General features: G+C 38.4%; 1 protein-coding gene across 7 annotated transcripts in view; it reads left to right on the forward strand.

The window, feature by feature from the left end:
• Positions 1-20,495, forward strand: part of RAD51B (RAD51 paralog B) — a 514,016-nt gene that overhangs the window by 12,193 nt on the left and 481,328 nt on the right. For 6 of the 7 annotated variants that reach the window (XM_079768331.1, XM_079768333.1, XM_079768332.1 and 3 more), the window contains exons 5-7: positions 6,077-6,213; positions 14,132-14,251; positions 15,108-15,291. In XM_079768331.1, coding sequence (XP_079624457.1) covers positions 6,077-6,213; positions 14,132-14,251; positions 15,108-15,291 — 441 coding nt within the window. Of the gene's footprint in view, positions 1-6,076; positions 6,214-14,131; positions 14,252-15,107; positions 17,780-20,495 lie in introns of all 7 variants that reach the window. The other variant, XR_013813393.1, reaches the window with a different exon arrangement.

Consider the following 20,495-nt stretch of genomic DNA (forward strand, 5'->3'; position numbering starts at 1 on the left):
CAGCACTTTTTTTCAAAATGAATTAAAACTTCCCGCAAATGCTCTTTTTTTGGTATGAAATTCGACATTTTTAAGCGTAAAAATATCTATGATGTTAACACCTTCAGAAAGTTTGACATGTGAAGTTTTGAAGCTTGTTGTCAATACAACAAAATAGCATACATATAAAATTGTATATATATCAACATATGTGTAACTCCATCTATTGAAAAAAATCCTCATTATTAACCGGTACACTTAGTATATAGTGCTTGTTTACTATAATGCTTGCTTTCTGCTGCCTCTCTTATACTTTCCCCTTTGATCTTTGAATAACCTAAACTTTAGGAACTTCTAATGTTATTGCTATTGCAGGGTATAGTATTTATTTTACAGTATATGCCATTTGTTTTTTCAAATAATCAAAATAGCACATTTAAAGAATATGATTTTTCTACTTAATTAATTTTTCAACGAATACCAGTAATTCTTTTACTTTAGGAGTGTTTTTATTATATGTTTTTAAAGTTGTATATCTCTAATATCTCTGTATCTATATATCTATATATTATTTTTGTTATGTACTGATGTTTAACAAATCATTTCAAAGCTTAGTGCCTAAAAACAACAATAAATATTTCTCTCACAGTTTCTGTGAGTCAGGAATTCAGGAGCGGCTTAGTCAGGTGTTTCCTGTTACAGTCTCATGAGGTTACGGTCAAGATATTGGCTGAAGCCCCCGCTCTCTGAAAACTTGGCTGGCGCTGGGGGAGATGCTTTCGAGATGGCTTCCTTTCGTGGCCGGGGAGTCGGTGCTGATTGTCAGCAGGGGGACTCATTATTGGCCACATGAACCTCTCCACGGGGCTGCTTGAGTGTCTTCCTGACGTGGCATCTGACTTTCCCTAGAGTAGGTGGTCTCCGAGAACAAACTAGAAACGGCACTATCTTTTAGGGCTTAGCCTTGAAGTTGTAGACCATCACTTCTGTTGTGTTCTGCTGCTCACACAGGCATGCCCCATACAGTGTGGGAGGGCGTGACTACCAAAGTGAGGATCACAGGGTCCTTCTTAGAGGCTGGCTATCCCTATACATGTGTTTGTGTGTTTATATATGTACTAGAGGCCCGATGCACAAAATTCGTGCAAGAGTAGGCCTTCCTTCCCCCGGCTGCTGGCACCGGCTTCCCTCGGGCCGCCAGCAGGCACCCGGGACCCGGGCTTCCCTTGCAGAGGGAGGCCCTGCCCACCCGCCACAGCCCACCGGTTGGTCGCAGCTTGCCACGGCCCTCCCAGCTGCAGCGGCTTGCCTCAGCCCGTGTAGCCCCGGCTTCGTCCGGAAGGTCGTCTGGAAGGAGGTCTGGTCTAATTAGCATATTATGTTTTTATTATTATAGATGTATGCATGTATGTGTATATGTGTGTGTGTTTAATTTATTGCCTCTCTCTTCCTTGAGATTTTGTGGTAGGCAGAATTTCGAAAATGTCCTACAGATGTTCTGCTGTGATCCCTGTAACCCGTGAATGTGCTGAGATAGTGCTCCCACGGTTATGGTCTGTTATATGTCACAGTTGACTCTAAGATAGGGAGATTATCCCAGTCTAAGCCCATGAGCCCTTAAGAGCAGTGAGTGTTCTCTGGCTAAAGAAGAGGGGGAAGCCAGAAAGATTCAAAACATGAGGATCCAAAACATGAAGGTGGAAGGGGCCATGTGAGAGGGAATGTAGGTGGCCTCTAGGCGCAGTGAGCAGCCTTCAAATGACAGCCAAAACGGACACAGGATGCTCAGACCCACATCTGCAGAGAAGTGGGTTTTGCCAATGACCTGAATGAGCTTGGAAGGTGATTCTACACCCTATCCTCCCCTCTCCTCCCCAACCTCCACATAGAATCCTAGCTCAGCTGACATTTTGATTTTGGCCTTGGGAGACTGAGCGGAGAACCCAGGCCAGCCCATCAGGACTGCTAACCTACAGAACTGTGAGATAATAAATGGGTGTTGCTTTAAGCTGTTAAGATTGTGGTAATTTGTTACATAGCAATGGAGAAGTTGTCTAATGAATTGCATTGCATGCTCTTTGTTTCTGGTTAAGAGGTGGAGCCTAGAGTCCCAGACATCAGGCAGAAGGTAGATCCGGTGGACGTGAGGGATAAGGCAGCTGGTTGAGTCAGCTTAGACTGGGCCTGGAGATGACTGAGGGAGGAAGAAAAATCTGGAAATATTCTGCTGTCATTTGTATGGCTGCTCCTTCCTGACTCGGACGTCAAAATTCCCTGATTTATTTATCATCAGTTTTGATTTATGAGAACGTCACCGAATCTGTGTATATTCAGTTACAGACCAAAAGCAGAAGCCGCAGAGGAATATATAAGCAGATAATTCTGCGTCTGTTATAACTGAATATTGGTAGCAAAGATATGTTTCAAGTTTAAACTTTAAAATTTTGCATTATGTGGAGATCACACCATATGGTGGTGGCTTTGCCATATGAGAATAATAGAGATCAGACCCGTGTTTCTCAATCCTTTTTTCATTATTGCCCCCTAAGGAGCTTTATAGACTTTCCCCCCTTAATCATCCCCGCCATGCCATGAGATTTGAATACTACACATATACTGTATATTAGTTGATGTACTGAATGTATATCAAAACCAAGTTTCACCCTTGGGTTAGTATCACCCCTCCTGAGAATGCCTAACAAAGATGCTAATGTGATTAGGTAAATTTAAGACTGTGTTTAAAGGGACCATCAAAAAAGGTATTTTCGTATTGTAACCCAGAGATTACAGGACTAGAGAACTGGCCCAAGCTCAAGTTAGCAAAAAGAGATGTAACATCTATGTATCTTAGTTCAAGAGTCCCTCTGGGGAAGTAAACCCGGGAAGCACTGCCAAATCTTTATAGCATTTGAGTCATGATTAGATCCTTGCTCTAAGTAATAAGAAACACTGTAGCACATTTCTACATTACTCGCTTTGTTCATGACTGCAGGAGACCTGGAGTCCTTGAGTGAGGCAGTTTTGCTTTGGAAATGACTATCCTGTCCCAAAAAGGTAGAGGCAAGAGGCCAGAGTCCTATTTTGGCATCCTAATCTTTCCTCCGAACGGTTAAATGGGACAGTTCTTTTTCTTTCTCTTCGGCAGAGTGAGCTGCCGCCTATAGGATCACAGGGGTTGTAAACTCAAATGCCTACAAGGGCCAGACATGTAAAAGAAATGCATAAACAGTGAAGCGTAAGACATAATTGTTTCGTTGGCCAATTTTGGTTGCTTACACTCTTAGAGCAACTGCAGAGTTTGCTTTTCTTGCTCATAGGTCTGCAGGCCGGTCAAGGTGGGTCTCGTCTCCCTCAGCTGCAGGAAGGGTCAGGTCAGCTCCGCGTACAACAGTAGCAGCAGCAGGAACACTAGGAGAGATTTCTAATTGGCGTTCCTTGGCTGTAGCGTTTTGAACGGCAGGATAATCAGGCGTCTGCAGGAGTTTAGCATATGTGGTTGATTGGAGTATAGTCCCCAATTTTTCACTTGCTCACTGATTTGACATCCTTCTCCACGAAGGTTTTGTAGAGTCTTTCATATGGCACATGTTAATTGAGTGTCAAATGAATGATTATAACCGTTGATACTGTTCATTTTTTTTTTTTTTTTAGATGTGAAACTTGGGACCCTTGTCATTTCCATGTCCTCTTGCCTTGTTTTCGGATTTATTCCCCTGCCTTCTCTTTTCCCCTCCCTTCCCATTTACTCCAAAAACAGCAGTTGTCAATATGAGATAAGAGGGACTGGTGGAGAGAACCCAATATATAAAATCTTCCACATGTTGGTGTAAAGTAATTTAAGATCAATGTTTCTTTTATAAGGCAAAGTGCTACCTGGCCTTTCTGAGCTTTTTGTTTGTTTTAAGATTTAGAGAGTTCGTTATTTTTAAAATGAATTCTGTAGGTCTGAAGACCTAATCATATTTCTACAAAATTATAGAGCAAATGGAGACAAATAGTTAGATGCTAGGGATTTGGGGTGGCCATTGAAAAAAAAAGTTTCCATATGCTTCTTTCTCAGATCAGAACCAGGCAGTCCTTAAATTGTCTTCTGTAAAGTATTGGGCTTTAGGCTGCCCCCATCTTGAATGTGGGAAGAACGAATATGGTTAAGAGTTTAGGGACTAACAGGTCTGGGTTTCACGTTCATCTCAACCATTTAATCTCAGTTAAAATTAAAATGATTAGGCTTCATTTATACTTTAGTACAATTAGACTTCTTGGGAATAATTCTCTTTCCTCTTTAAACTAATGAATAAATCAATTATTAAACCAATTGTTAATACTTTGTATTTGGTATTTGATGGTCTTCACAACTGGTTATTTCCTCTCAGTTCTTTTACATTTCTCAGGCAGGTTGAAACGCAGGCTCTCACTATCTGAAGCTAATTGTATTTTACTGGTGTCTTCTGTGTGTAAACGTTGTATTCATTCTGAGTTTCCAAGAAGCAAATAACTTAGACTATTCTGGTTTGGCATGTTCTCTCTCTCTAACCACATTGGAGCTGAACCTGGGAACAGAACACAACTTGAAATTTTGTGGTTTGGCTGCTAGAATTTGGAGCTAAACTATCCGAAGCTAAAAATTATTAATGTTGAAATGTTTTAACCTACTAAGTAAACCTGAAAAATAACGAAATTTAACTTTTATCTGGATGTCAGATGTGTGACAAATGCTTGAAAATGATACCAGTGTTGCTAATTTTATATAAACCTGACTGGAAAAGCATGGAATTTCTATAGTACTCTGTAATGAGATGGGGAGTGACCATGAAGTTCATTTGAATTACGAGAGCTTCTTTGGTTATCTCACAGCAAAGATTGTAAAAGAGTTGTTGAATTTAAAGATGGACAAAGAAATTTTTTTTTTAAATGAAAAGATATGTCAAATTTGCCGACCTTTTCTTATGACCAGTGGCTACATTATATGCTTCATAGCAGATTAAAAACCAACCGACCGACCGACCGACCGACCGACCAACCAACCAATGGAACACTCTTACTCCATCCCTTCAAAGTAAAAGTGATGTTTCAACAATAAGTGAGATAGTAATAGCCTTTTTAAAGATAGAGATTAAAATGCAGAGAAACTGTTTTTTAAGTCATTGCTTGGAAATGTTTCTTTTGTAATGTGATTTCTGTTGTCAGAGATATGTGTGTCTAATGAAAACTTTGCCATCTGCACACTGTAAAAAACTTATAACAATATTTTTTATACTGTTGAAAAGCTTCCAAATAGTTTCAGTTGATTTCTAAACCAATTGTTAAAAATGCAATATCTTTTGATTACTTTGTAAGAACATTGATAGGAGGGAAGACAGACATTTATTAGCCAAATTCAACAAGAACTAACTAATGGAATTTATTGAAAAATGAAAATACTGGCTTAGTAAGTACAAAAATGACATACTACTTTAATTTCAGCCCTTGCAAATTTGCAATCAAGCCCTTCCCTACTATACAGCCATTACAATTAAGTACTGAAATAAGCAGAACTTAGGTCCTGACATTTCAATCACTGAATTACAAAATATTTAAATCAATATTTAAAAAACTAGAGGCCCGATGCATGAAATTGGGCAAGAGTAGGCCTTCCTTCCCCCAGCTGCCAGCACTGGCTTCCCTCTGGCACCCGGGACCAGGGCTTCCCTCGCAGCCCTGGCTTTGTCCGGAAGGTCGTCTGGAAGGACGTCCGGTCTAATTAGCATACTACACTTTTATTATTATAGATAATGTAATTTAATTTATTTTCATTATTATCGTTCCTCTACTGAAAGTATTAATGCTTTTATGAGAGTGAAAAGACCTAAGCAGCTGTTGGCAGCAAGACAGCACCAGGTGTTAGACCGGTGGAGTCAGACCAGATCTTGGTACTTGAGTTCTGGCTAAGGAAGAATTCAGCGTCAAGACTCATACTACAAGGAACCAACCCAGATGCATTGGGGAGAAGTTAATTCATTATATACAGTGGACATCTCTGGAAACCCAGATTAGTTGTACTATGTTTGTGGGAAGTTCTTAAAGGAGTTTGCCTGTGATTACAGATTATTTTTTTTAGATTACAGGTCCACCAGGTTGTGGGAAAACTCAATTTTGTATAATGATGAGTGTTTTGGCCACATTACCCACCAACATGGGAGGATTAGAAGGAGCTGTTGTGTACATTGACACAGAATCAGCATTTAGTGCTGAAAGGTAGGAGATTTTATTGTTTTCCATTATAATACTCAGTTTTGTAACATATATTAGCATATAACATTTTCAAACAGGTTGACATTTTTTTTTTTTTTTTGAGAACACAGAATTTAGATACTGTTTTAAAGAAATTGTCCTTTCACCATTGATGGAGCAGTTTCCTTTTACCTTTTCTATCCCTTTATTCGTTTAAGTGGGGTTCTGGGATAAGGTGTGTTTTGCAGAAAGTCAGGAAGAAAGAAGTTCAGGAAGAGGGAGAAATGTAAGTGGAAAATGGGGAAGAGGGAAAATTAATAAGAAAGACGGAGGTAAGCTGCTTTGTAACTAATTTCTAGTTGGAAGTAAAATATTAGTGGATGGAAAAATTGCAAATTTCAAAACATTTTTTTGATTGCCAAGTATTTCACTTTAGCCTTTGAAATAGTATGGAACACACTGATAGTAAGTGTATCTGCTTGGAAAGAAAAGATTTACTTAGTTTGGAAAGGACCTTTAACATTCCATGAGAGAGGCATTTAGTCATGTGTGTATTTCTGCACACCTGAAAATAAGTCTGGTCCTCATCTTTCCGTGCTCTAGTTGATAGTCATAAGCAGGAGTGCTTGTACATCTAGAGACTGATTCTATTCTGTTCTCTTGGTCAAGTTATATTATAGGTATAGTGAGTCTTTCTCTCACTATGTTATTGTGAATCAGATCTCTTCCTTATTGCTCTCAAGGAATACTATTTAAATCAAAGCATATTCCCTGACCAGATATGTTCCAAATGGATTATTTTGATTAGAGTTTATTTGCTTTGTTTACATCTCTTGGGTATCTATTCTTTGTAAGTATATACCACAGGGTTGTCAGCAATTTGTTTTGTTCCTGAAGTGTTAGCATGAAAGGGTTGTCAGGTTGAAAACTGAAGTTTTGGTTGACAACCGAGAAGTTTTGGTGAACAATTTGGTTGAGAACCGAATTGTTCAAGATGGGAGACGTTTGAGAAATGAGGTTTCACTGTATATTTTAGCCAGGTCTGTGTGGATTTCGGCCTGAGTTGCGGGCTTGAACGTCAGTAAAGAGCATGCAGGAAGCAGCCCATAGATTTTTCTATCTCTCTCTCCCCCTCCCTTCCTCTCTCTAAAATCAATTTAAAAAACATATTTTTAAAAGCTGAGTCTTAGTACTACAAATAGACATGTGAGGAACACTAAGGGAAATGGGGAAGGAAGAGATGGGACCCAGGACCCTGGAAGGGGACATGGGGAGGTAGGGTATAGAATCGGAATATCATGAAGTAGAAGTAGACATTTCTGAGTTGTCATGAAATCAGAAAAGCTTTGAAAACTAGGAAGAAGATGTAGTTCAAAAGGGGAAGAAGCCAATCAAATAATCACAAAAATGTAAAATTATAAGTCATAACTAAGTATACACAGGAGAGGTATGTGTTATATTGGTACTGTATGGAAGCCATGGCTATGCTTAGGTCTGAAGGAGTTGCTGTACTTAGTATGTATGTTACTTCTGAGGGTGTCAGGTACCCCAAAGCCAGTGCCCTTTATTATTTATTTATTTAACAATATATCTTCATTGATTTCAGAGAGGAAGGGAGAGGGAAAGAGAGATAGAAACACCAATGAGAGAGAATTATTGATTGGCTGCCTCCTGCCCACCCCCACAGGGGATTGAGCCCATAACCCGAGCATGTGCCCTGATCAGGAATCGAACTGAGACCTTCTGGTTCATAGGCTGATGCTCAACCACTAAGCCACACCGGCTGGGCAAGCCAGTCCCCTTTAATTCCTGCCAGACTATGTAAAGTGTCACTCTTTCTGATTCAGTGTATCAAGAGTGAGGCATAGAGGGGTAGTGGCCAGCCATGACTTTGGCTGATTTTGAAGGCAGTACTAGTGTGGTCTTAGTCACTTATTTGCTAGTTGGTACAAATTCAGGATCTTGGAGTCAGAGGTAAATAGGGGAGATAAATTCCCTTACCATTTTTTTAAGATGGTTTCATGAGTCTGGCTAGGTTCTCCCTAGTCCAACTTCAGCTGCCTTATCATTTGTGGATCTAGGTGAATTAGTAGGAAGGGAGATCTTGAAGAGTTTCTAGGATAGAAGATGGAAATTAGTTTCATGTACTTATTATTACTAAAACAGAACTTTGGAATCTGCTGGAATCTGTAAGGTACTAATAGATTCACATGTTTAGTAATCTCACAATGCTGAGCAAGTACATATTAAATTAATGAACAGGAAAATATTACATAGTTACAAGAAGCTTTTAAAAACCATGAACTTGTATTTTAGCACGTTAAAAGGACTTTTTTTTTACATTAAGAATATGTTTTATTTCAAGTTGGCATGTGGTCACTAATATAAAACTTAAAAAAATTATTTTTATTATTATTTTTTAATCCTCACCCGAGGATATTTTTTCATTGATTTTTAGAAAGAGTGGAAGAGAAAGGGAAAGACAGAGAGAAATATCAATGTGAGAGAAACACATCTATTGGTTTGTACCCCGACCAGGGCCTGGGCTAGGGAGGAGCCTGTAACAGGTGTGTGCCCTTGACCGGAATCCAGTGTGGGACCCTTCAGTCCGCAGGCCAATGCTCTATCCACTGAGCCAAACTGGCTAGGGCTAAAGCTTTTAACTTCCCATTTATACAAGAGCTGTGAAGTAACAGGGAACTAATAACAGAAACCTTGATTCGAATCCATTTTTCTCCACTTCAGTGAGTGGTGAATTCCGTTCTTCCAGATGCTGACCAGTTAGTCCAGAAATCCACTCAGCTTCTCTTTTGAACTAGATCTTGGGTTCAGTTACTTCTAATCACGTGAGCTAGTCTCTAGTTGAAGACCACATCTGGACTACTGCACTTGCTGATTTTACTTGCACCCTGGCCCATCTACAGCCTCTTCTTCATTTGTATTTAGAGTGCTTCTTTAAAAAGAAAAGAAGTCAGGCTATGTCTGTCCTGCTCCTAGGCTTTCACTAAATAAAATCCAAATAAAACCCACGGACCCAAGGATCTTGTGTGTTTTGCTCCCTGGCTAGCCCTCTGACCTTACTTCTTTTTTTTTTTTTAATTTTTTATTGAGGTATTATATGTGTACATATCTTACCATTACCCCCCCCACCCCACACCCACACTTGCCCTCACCCCCCAGAGTTTTGCGTCCATTGTTTATGCTTATATGCATGCATACAAGTCCTTCGTTTGATTTCTTATCTCCCCCCCCTCTCCCTAACTTTCCCCCTGTAATTTGAAAGTCTGTTTGTTGCTTTACTGTCTCTGTATCTATCTTTTTGTTCATCAGTTTATAATGTTCTTTATTATCCATAAATGAGTGAGATCATGTGGTATTTTTCTTTCATTGACTGGCTTATTTCACTTAGTATAATATTCTCCAATTCCATCCAGGTTGCTGCAAATGATGAGAATTCCTTCTTTTTTATGGCAGCATAGTATTCCATTGTGTAGATGTACCACAGTTTTCTGATCCAGTCATCTGCTGACGGGCACCTAGGCTGTTTCCAAATCTTAGCTATTGTAAATTGTGCTGCTATGAACATAGGGGTGCATATATCCTTTCTGATTGGTGTTTCTAGTTTCTTCGGATATATTCCCAGGAGTGGGATTACTGGGTCAAATGGGAGTTCCATTTTCAGTTTTTTGAGGAAACTCCATACTGTTCTCCACAGTGGCTGCACCAGTCTGCATTCCCACCAGCAGTGCACGAGGGTTCCTTTTTCTCCGCATCCTCGCCAACACTTGTCGTTTGTTGATTTGTTGATGATAGCCATTCTGACAGGTGTGAGATGGTACCTCATTGTTGTTTTGATTTGCATCTCTCGGATAATAAGTGACTTTGAGCATGTTTTCATGTGTCTCTTGGCCTTCCTTCTGTCTTCTTTTGAAAATATTCTGTTTAGGTCCGTTGCCCATTTTTTTTATTGGATCATTTATCTTCCTTTTATTAAGTTGCATAAGCTGCCTGTAGATATTGGAGATTAAACCTTTATCAGTGCTAGCATTTGCAAATATGTTCTTGACCTTACTTCTTTTTATTCTCCCTCTTGCTTTCTGTGTTTCAGCTACGTTAGCCTCCTTATTATTTTCAAATGCCCCAGGCATCTTCTTACACTGAGCTTTTGCACTTATCATTCTCTCTTCCTATGCACTGTTCCACTGGACAGCCACAAGGTTCATTTTTTTTTTTTTTTTGGTCTCCCTTAAACCTTTGCTCAAATGTCACCTTATTAAAGAGGTTTTCCCAGACCACTTTACATAAAATGTCACTTGCTTCCTTCCATCTGTCACAGCCTGTTCTCTTAAAACTGGTACACTTTTCTTTAGAGCATTTATTATCTGATGTATTTTATACTATATTTCTTTGTTTCTCTCAGTAGAATGTAAGTTCCATGAGGGAAAGAATTTTTGTTTTGTTTTTGTTCATTGCCATATCCTTAGCACTAGAACAGTGCCTGGCATATAGTAAGTCCTTAATAAATATTTGTTGAATGAATGAATCTTTTTTTAAAAAAAATATTTTTATTGATTTTAGAGAGGAAGGGAAAAGGATAGAGAGATAGAAACATCAATGATGAGAGAGAACATTGATCGGCTGCCTCCTGCACAGCTGCTACTGGGGATTGAGCCCACAACCCAGGCATGTGCCCTTGGCTGGAATCAAACCTGGGACCCTTCAGTCCGCAGGCCAACGCTCTATCCACTGAGCCAAACTGGCTAGGGCTGAATGAATGAATCTTAAGTGCATTCTTTGAAAGATGTCCACTAGATGGCACTGTTTTCAAACTTAATGTAATTAATGTATGGAGCAAAAGAAGGGTTCTTTTCTGTTGCTTGCTCCAAACAAAACAGATCTTTGTTATGAAGATTGTCATGAGAGATTGCTATGATTAACGTAGGCATATAGAATATTGCATTTATATTTGGTTTTTGATTTATATATTTTTAGAAATCTTTTCTAAAATTAAAAAAATCACTTAGAGAAACTTAAAGAAAATCACAGCATACTGGTATGTAAATAACCATTTGATACAATGGTTTGGTCTGGTAACTATGGTTATTATTTTTATCTCTGTGCACAATTCCTAAGTTTTTCAGGTTTATTGACCCTAAGTTAGTCTAAGCTCATTAAGCTTGACCTTAAATGCACCACCACCATTAAGTGGCAAACACCCTGTATGATTTTATTTCCCTCCTGCCATCTCCAATGTTTATTAAAGTCAGTAAGGCTCTTTTAGTTTATTTCCTACTAAACTAGATAAATTGTGCATTTTTAGGATGGAAAGAAAGAAAATACTCCCATTGCCTAGTAATGGAGTACCCGATATATTTAATGTCCAGAAGTAAATTCTATCATTAGCAAGAACTGTGGCTTCTATATTTCATGGTGTTAGTGATATTGCCCCTAACCCCACTCTCCACCAAAGTATCAGGGAAAGAAGGGGGCATAACTATGAATAAAATTAGCTCATGTCCATGCCACGGCCACCTTTCTTCTGAGGGACGTTAATGGCATGAAGAGTGGTAATGAGTTCCAGAGCCTTTCACCACTTAAGCCACTAGTTGAAATCCAGTCTAGTGTTGGAGGCAGAGAATTACTGTCTGTCAGCTGTGCACTTGTTGCCAATGAGTTAGGGACTCTCAGTCTGGTTCCTAATCAGCTGGGCATCCAAATTTTGAAAAACTTCTATGTTTCAGATGGATGTTGTCATTTCTATCTTGTTAAAATTCAGTGGGTTCCAAGTACCAGAGCTTTTTAGCTGATTTCTCTGACTAGCACTAAATTCAATAAATAATTGTCCTAATAAAAATATTTACACATTTCCCAAACCCTCAAAACATACCTGTTCTACCTTTTCTAATGCCATCTTATTTCTTCTTGCTTTTATCACTTACCTTATTTTAAAAAAATTTCCCAATTCCTATGCCTTTCTTAGGAACTTCTCTTGAATGGTCATTTGATCCATTTTGTTCTCACTCTTTACACATCTTTTAGTACTATTCCTTACTCCTAAAATAATTTTTCTTCTTCCTGTTCAACCTAATGTTTTTTTTCTTTTCAAATTGTTCAAAATATGCTTTAAAAATGTTATTGACTAGATTTCTTTAATGTTTCTTCCTGTTTTAGATTTTTCTCTTTTATTTCTGATTATAGCATATGTGAGGAACTTATTTTGTTTATTTAAAGTTCTCAGCCTCTTCTTGGAACTCATTAACTGTCTAATAATGAAAAAATACTGCCCTTTTGTACTTGTGTCTTCAAATGGAACATAAAATATAGGATCATTTTTGTGTTCCCAGTCCTTCTTCCCAGTCACCCTTGGATGATAGTTCAGTATGGGGCTGATAAAGTATCATTTTAAATAGGAGACAGTTATACTCTAAGGTTTACATTTTTACATTTTTAATCAGAAATTTCTGGTGCTGCTCTCCATGTCTTGTACTCTTAATGGTGGTAGTTGCATCTGTTTCAATTGTCACTCTCCTATGCTTGGCCTGCCCCCATGCATTAGAACTAGCTTTGAGGTCAGAATTCAGTGTTTAGAATATCATTTTTTACTTACAACATTTGTTTGTGAAGAAAGTAATTTTCTGTCTACCAAGGACTTATTGGATAGCATTTTTTTGTTTGTTTGTTTGTTTTTGTAATCCTTACCCAAGGATATACACTGAGTGGCCAGATTATTATTATTTAAAAAATATATATTTTATTGATTTTTTACAGAGAGGAAGGGAGAGGGATAGAGAGTTAGAAACATCAATGAGAGAGAAACATCGATCAGCTGCCTCCTGCACACTCTCCACTGGGGATGTGCCCACAACCAAGGTACATGCCCTTGACCAGAATCAAACCTGGGACCTTTCAGTCCGCAGGCCGACGCTCTATCCACTGAGCCAAGCCAGTTAGGGCTGGCCAGATTATTATGATCTCTGAATGCATAATAATCTGGCCACTCAGTGTATAACCTATATAATAAAAGGCTTATATGCAAATTGTCCCCTCGATCAGGAGTTCGACCAGCAGGCAGGCCGGCCAACCGCCCATGTCCCCTCCCCCTGGCCAGGCTGGCCGGACCCCCCACCCATGCACGAATTCATGCACCGGGCCTCTAATACACACACACACACACACACACACACACACACACACACACACACACACACTGAGTGGCCAGATTATTATGCGTTTAGAGATAATCATAATCTGGCCACTCAGTGTATTTTTTCCCATTGATTTTGGAGAGAGTGGAAGGGCGGGAGGTGAGAGAGAGAGACAAAGAGAAAGAGAGAAATTTTGATATGAGAGAGACACATCGATTGGTTGCCTCCAGCATGAGCCCCAACTGGGCCCAGGGATCAGACATGCCCTTGACTGGAAATTGAATCTGCGACCCTTCGGTTCACAGGCCCATGCTCCAGCCACTGAGCCAAACTGGCCAGGGCACATTTATTTTGTATGTATTAAGTTTTAATGGAAAAACATATCTTTTAGGTCTGTGACATGGAGACCTATTGATATTTGAATGATAATATATTTCATTCATGAAAATGCATTTTTATTATTTATTAACCATATGTTATAGCTACTAGTCAGAATATCATTTATTAAAAAAATATTTATTCCCAGAAAGATAAACCTGAGAGGCATTAGATGCAAATTAAAAGCCCTTGCTGTTCTCATGCTCCATCTGCTAACTGCTTAGTGCTTATAAAGCAGGGCTTACATTCCAGACTAGTATATTAGGCCGTTTTACTTATACCTGCTCTATTGATGAGGCTTTCATTCTAGTGTTCCTTGTGGCTTATGAGTTTCCTAAGTAAAATTCATTTAGAGGTTCAGCAATGTGGCCTTAAATATCATTGACTATTTTCACTTATTCTGTTTTTTCCCCCCATAGACTGATTGAGATAGCAGAATCTCGTTTTCCCAGATATTTTGATACTGAAGAAAAATTACTTTTGACAAGCAGTAAAGTTCATCTTTATCGGGAACTCAGCTGTGATGAGGTTCAACAAAGGTATGCTGGTTTAGATTTCAGTATTTTAGTAACACTTTGAAGATTTTTGTTTTTGTTTTTAGTTTCTGAGTGAAAAAATCCCTACATATTAGGTTTATGAGCAATAAAATTATTTCCATATTCTTTATTCACTATGGCCTATTAATTGAAGTATTTCTTTAAAAATGAAAAAACACAATAAAATGTTTTATATTTAATTACCTAAGTGGTATATTAATTATGTATTGTTTCATTAAAAAATTACCCCAAAGTTTAGCAGCTTAAGGCTCACTTGGGATTGGAGAACCTTGAAGAATTCCAAGGTCACACATGTAGATGCTGGAAGGCCTCCCTTCCTTCCTCGATGTTAGCTAGAGGCCTCTGTTCCTCACCCCTTGAGCCTCTCCATAGGGCTGTTTACAACACAGCAACTAGCCTCCCCCAGAGTGAGTGATCTGAGAGAGCGGAGAGGTGAGAGAGAGCCCAAGGTGAAAGCTGTAGTCTTTTATAACCTGCTCTCAGAAATGCCGGACCATCATTTTGTCATACCAACCCTAGTACAAGGTGGGAGAGACTCTGTAGGGTATGAATTCTGGGCTATTTTGGAGACTGGCTACCACAAGTAATTTCACCCTAAGATTGGAGCTTTAGCACTATCAAAGGCTAAGGAATGAAACCATTTTGGTTTATTTCCAAAAGCATGCCATATGTATAGAAGAGATATATGAAAATAAGTTATGTTTATTGAATACTTGCGATCATCACTATAACTTAGGAAAGAACAATTTGTTTTTAAGTTGGTTAACCTTTGCAATGCCCTACTTTTTTAAATTATGTCTTAAACTTTTCTACTATTTTACAAATTCTATTTTTACAGGATTGAGTCCTTAGAAGAAGAAATTATTTCAAAAGGAGTTAAACTTGTGATTATTGACTCCGTTGCTTCTGTGGTCAGAAAGGAGTTTGATACACAACTTCAGGACAACATAAGAGAAAGGAACAAGTTCTTGGCAAGAGAAGCAGCCTCCTTGAAGTATCTGGCTGAGGAATTTTCAATCCCAGTAAGTTTTTATTTCTCTTTTTTTCTTTACCATTCTTTTATTATTATTATTAAAGTTCACTGACATAATATCAATTAATATAATTAGAAGGAAATGTAAAACAAAGGACTTTCTAAAGGTAGCATAGTGTAATAGCTAGAGTAAATGTCACCATCTTATTAAATTTATTCTTCTATTGAGATTATTTCATCCTTTTTACAGTTTGAGCCTGGAATAGAGTTATTTATTTATTGACATACAATATTATACTAGTCTCAAGTGTACAACATAGTGATTAGACACTTACAAAAGTTACAAAGTGATCAGCCCATTACTGTTGGCATGACTTTCAGTGGTGGGAGTTGTGATGAGGAAATCTGAAGATGAGGATATGTTGCAAGGGTTTGCGGTAGGTGAGCTACAAGATGCAAATGTTTGCTGAGTTATGTTCCCATTACCAGTGTGTGGGAGAGTCCTGCTTCTTCAGCCTCACCAACATTTAGTATTATCAGGCTTTTCAGTCTTAGCCATGCATTATCTCCACAGAAGATAAGAAATTTCTTAAATTGAGATAACATTAGTTATGATTTTATCATTTTTAGATTTGTGTTTGGAAAATTAAAATCTTGGATCTTTTTAACATAAAGAATATGTACCAAGAGTGTTTATGTTTATGACTTGTGAGAGGGAAAAGAATGTATGTACCAACTTTTGACATTTGTTCTTATCACAAGCAAAAATTCAGGGCTTGCATTTCTATGAAAGTCTAATGAACTTTCTCTGATTGTAAAATAGGAATCCTAGACTCTAGATATATGTAAATAACCCATCAAAACTCTAGAGTTATATTTTGCTATTGTGTAATGCTATTGTGTGATTTTCCAGAAATTGTGTAATTTTTGGTTTATTGTGATAATTTTCATATTAATTCTGGACAGCAAACACTATAGGAGGTAAGAAAAGTCCTTCAAGTTTCTTTCTTCAGTGCATTTTATTTATTCACTCACATTTAAACTCAGATTATTTTTAAAGCTACCCTTTATTCATTCAGGTAACTGAAAGTCACACAGTAGACTAAACCTTTAATTCATCTTTCAGTGATAATACTTCTAGAAAAATTATATCTTTATTTTTTGTAGCTCTTTATAATTTATAAAACTTTGCTTTTTTGTTGACTAGACCAAAAGGTAGAAATAACTTAAAAGTTAATGAGTAGGTGACTGGCTAAATTAATGTTGGTACATCCATATAACAGAATATTGTGCCAATATTAAAATGAACGAGGTAGCCCAGAAATGCATTCACAGGTTTTATAGGAAAGGACTAGCTCAGCTGGCTTGGGGTGCTGAAATCAGCATATTCCGAAGAAAGGCCTGTCTTCAGGACTGGTCCTCTACTAGCTCCTGGGAGATGAACTCAGCCACTGGGATATTCTGCCTAATAAGTGTGTGTTTGTGTGCCTGAGGCCCTGGACCACATAGAACCAGTTGTATTAGATAGTTTATGCAAAACATGTGATTTATGGTGAGTACCTATGTTACTCTGGGGACTGGAATCTGAATAGCTGAGGTCAGTGATGCAGGCCCTGTGTGCCTTCTGAATGCCCCCCTCCCGACCCCCCAATAAAAACCATGGACACCAGGGCTTGGGCAAGCTTTCCTGGTTGACATCACTTCACTTGTGTTGTCACACATCATTGCTGGGAGAATTAAGTACGTCCATGCAACTCCACTGGAGGATGAACCTGGAAGGTTGTGCCTGGCTTTTCCTGGACTTTGCTTATTCTTTTCTTCACCATTTCAGTCTGTGTCCGTCTGCTATAATAAGCCATACACGTGCGTGTACAGCTTTTCTGAGTCCTGTGGGTCCTTCCATGGTGAATCATTGAGCCAGAGAATTGTCTTGGGGACCCCTGCCACACAGAAGCATCAATAGGCATGTGCAAGCATATTTATGGCAGCTCTATTTGTAATTGCTTGAAACTGGCAAAAGGTTGTTACTAGTTTTGCCTCAATCTTAATGTATTGGTTTTGATAATTGTACTATGGCTATGTGAGATGTTAACATTAAGAGAAGCTGGATAAAGGGCATATAGGAACTCTCTGTGCTCTTTTCGCAACTGTTGAGTCTCAAGTTATTTTAAAATAAAAATTGAAAAAATGGGAGAGTGAGTTTGGGTGCTTTTATATGCATAAGTTGGTTCTGGACGCTCATAAAGAAACTCCATTGGTTGCATCTGGAGAAGGAAAATAGGGGATAGAAGGAGAGTTACATTTGATACACCGGATCGCATCCATTTAGTCATCCGTCTATAGATGTTATAATACCTCTTTAATTTAAACACTGCTCTTCATCTTTCAGCAAATCTAGTTGGCTCCATTTCTATATATAGTCTATACTTGATTACTTCCTACTCCTTCAGTGCTGTTACCCTGGTTCCTGGTGGTGCTGACTTTGGAATTAGATGTTGGTTTGAACCACAGCCTCTCTGCTAATTTTATTACGTTGAGTAAGTTATTTATCCTTGCTCCAACTCTTAGTTTCCTATTAGAAAAATGGGGGTAATAATATCTGACTCATGGGGTGTGAAGATTAAATGAGATAATGTCTGTAATGTTCTTTGCACAATGTTTGACACATTCAGTAAAAGGTAGCCATTAATGATTAATTTTAGTAGTTAAATTCCAGATGCTTGGTGTCTTTTCTCTCTCTTCTCCTAATATTTTTTTTCCCCACAAGGCTTCAAGCTCCTCAAAAAGGAAAATCATCTTACTCACTATATGTCTCCATTGGCTGTTTTGTTGATGGATATTGTTACTGTCTGGACCCTCCTATACCTGGTTAACTCATTCTTGGGACCTCAGACTCTCTCTTTTTCTTTTTAACACCACACTCAGCAATTGTGTACAAAACTCTGTACCAGGCACTGTTAGATCATAAAGATGAATAAAACATAGCCTTTGCCCTTAAGGCTCTATAAATAAGTTAACTTTAGGAGACAAATAGCTTTCTGTGGCATAATGGAGAATGAAATAAGTACCTTGTCTACTGTTCTTTTTCTGTTTCCAACAGATGTAAGTAGCTTGGTATCCAGTTCTCTGTTTTTTCTTGGGACTGTAGATTACACAGAGAGAAATAAAGGCAGGTAGCATAGGTCTTCATAAGCTCTAGTTAAATTCTTTATTATGTCTAACCTTGCTGTCCATTCTTATTCAGAGAGTGCTTGTTTAGAGATACAGTGGTTAAACTGATAAAGCACAAGCATAATTCCAATGTTGTTGCTAAAACAAAAATGAAAGTAAGTTGCTGCTCTTAGTCTTTAGATTTACTTTATATATAGTACACAGTGCCTAGATGTGTTTGTAAAATTTTCCAATTGAAGGTTGTTGCTGATGGCAAATTTCAGTTCTCAAGTGAGAAGAGGGATGCAGAGAAATGCGGTGATTTATCTAAGATTGTTCAAGAAGCAATTGCATAATTGAGTATTATCCATTGCTACTACTCTCCTGGATTATTATTACATCTAGAGGCCCGATGCACGAAATTTGTGCAAGGGGCTTGGCCCCCGCAGCTGCGGCGGCTTGCCTTGGCCCTCACAGCTCCGGCTTCGTCCGGAAGGTCGTCTGGAAGGACATCCGGTCTAATTAGCATATTATGTTTTTATTATTATAGATGTCTTAATTGGCTTGCTTATCTTCCTCTCCCCCTCCCTCCCCCCAATAGGGACAAACTATTGACCTTAAACAGACAGATACGGTTTTTATTCTGGAACAATATGCTGTTTAATTGCAAATAGCAAACATTCTTTATAGAGAAAAGGGGAGTTCAGGGGCTGCTATAAAGAAGTAGTCCATTGGAGGAAATTGGGTATTTGTTTAATGGTTTTTCTTTGGCTGAGTGGTTGCTGGGTGAAGAGAAGATTGTCCTTCTTCCTGTTGGGGTAGTAGAGCAGAAAAGCATCTTCCTGTTGAAATGGGAAGTATGTCTCTTCCTGTTTGGGGTAGTTGATGACAAGTGGTAGAGTGTATAGGGTAGAACCCCACAGGCCCTCTGAACTCCAATTTAAATAAAGTTTCTTTTTATTAATCTTCACAATATTACTGCTACATAATTTTCCCAGAGTCTATCTCTCAACACATCCTCTTCTGCTCAGAAGCATTGCATGGTACCATATTTTTTTTTTTTATAGAATATATCTACTAGACTTTAACCAGTATGAGGGCAGAGAACTTATCTGTTTGTTTACACTTGTATCCTTTGCATCTAGGACAGTTCATGGCACATAATAATTACTTCAGTTTAAATTCGTTAAATGGTTAAGACTAAATTCCTGATATGATGTTCATGGTTCGCTTCCATCTTGCTCCAACCCACTCTTCCTATCATTTTTGTACTCTTCTGTGCAGGCTGCTGGTCTGTCTGTTCCTTTTTATGTTTATTCTAGCTGTGGATGTCTTTTTCTTTCATATATCCCTTTCTAAATTTTACTCTTCTTTAATGTCTGACCGCTCAAGTTTTGTCTCTTTCCAGAGATTTTTGTTCTGCTCTATTTAAGGTCCTGTCAATTTTACCTTTCTTTGTAGTACACACACGTTTTAGCCCCCACCAATTCTATCTTCTTTTGTAGTATATATGGTCTTAACATTTTAAAAAAAAATTAATTTTATTGGGGTGACATTGGCTAATAGGATCATATAGGTTTCAAGTATACATTTCTATGATACAAGATCTGTATGTACTGTGTGCCCACCACCCAAAGTCAAACCATTTTCCCTCATATGTTATGCCCCCTTTGCCCCTATTTCCCCTCCAACCCTTTCCCTCTGGTAACTACCACACTGCTGTCTGTATCCACAAATTTCAGTTTTATATCCCACAATATGAGTGAAATCATCTGGTTCTTAGCATTTTCTGACAGACTTATTTGGTCTTAACTTCTGAATTAGAACTTTAATCATTTATTGCCTTGCAGTGCCATTTTATTTTATTTTATTTTTTAAAAAATATTTTTGTTGATTTCAGAGAGGAAGGGAGAGGGAGCGAGAGATAGAAACATCAATGATGAGAGAGAATCATTGATCGGCTGCTTCCTGTACACCCCCTACTGGGGCTCGAGCCTGCAACCCGGTCATGTGCCCTTGGCAGAAATCAAACCCGAGACCCTTCAGTCCAAAGGCAGACGCTCTAACCACTGAGCCAAACCAGCTAGGGCTGCAGTGTCATTT

Source organism: Cnephaeus nilssonii (assembly GCF_951640355.1).
Source record: "Cnephaeus nilssonii genome assembly, chromosome: 4".
In the NCBI taxonomy this organism is placed as follows: domain Eukaryota; kingdom Metazoa; phylum Chordata; class Mammalia; order Chiroptera; family Vespertilionidae; genus Cnephaeus; species Cnephaeus nilssonii.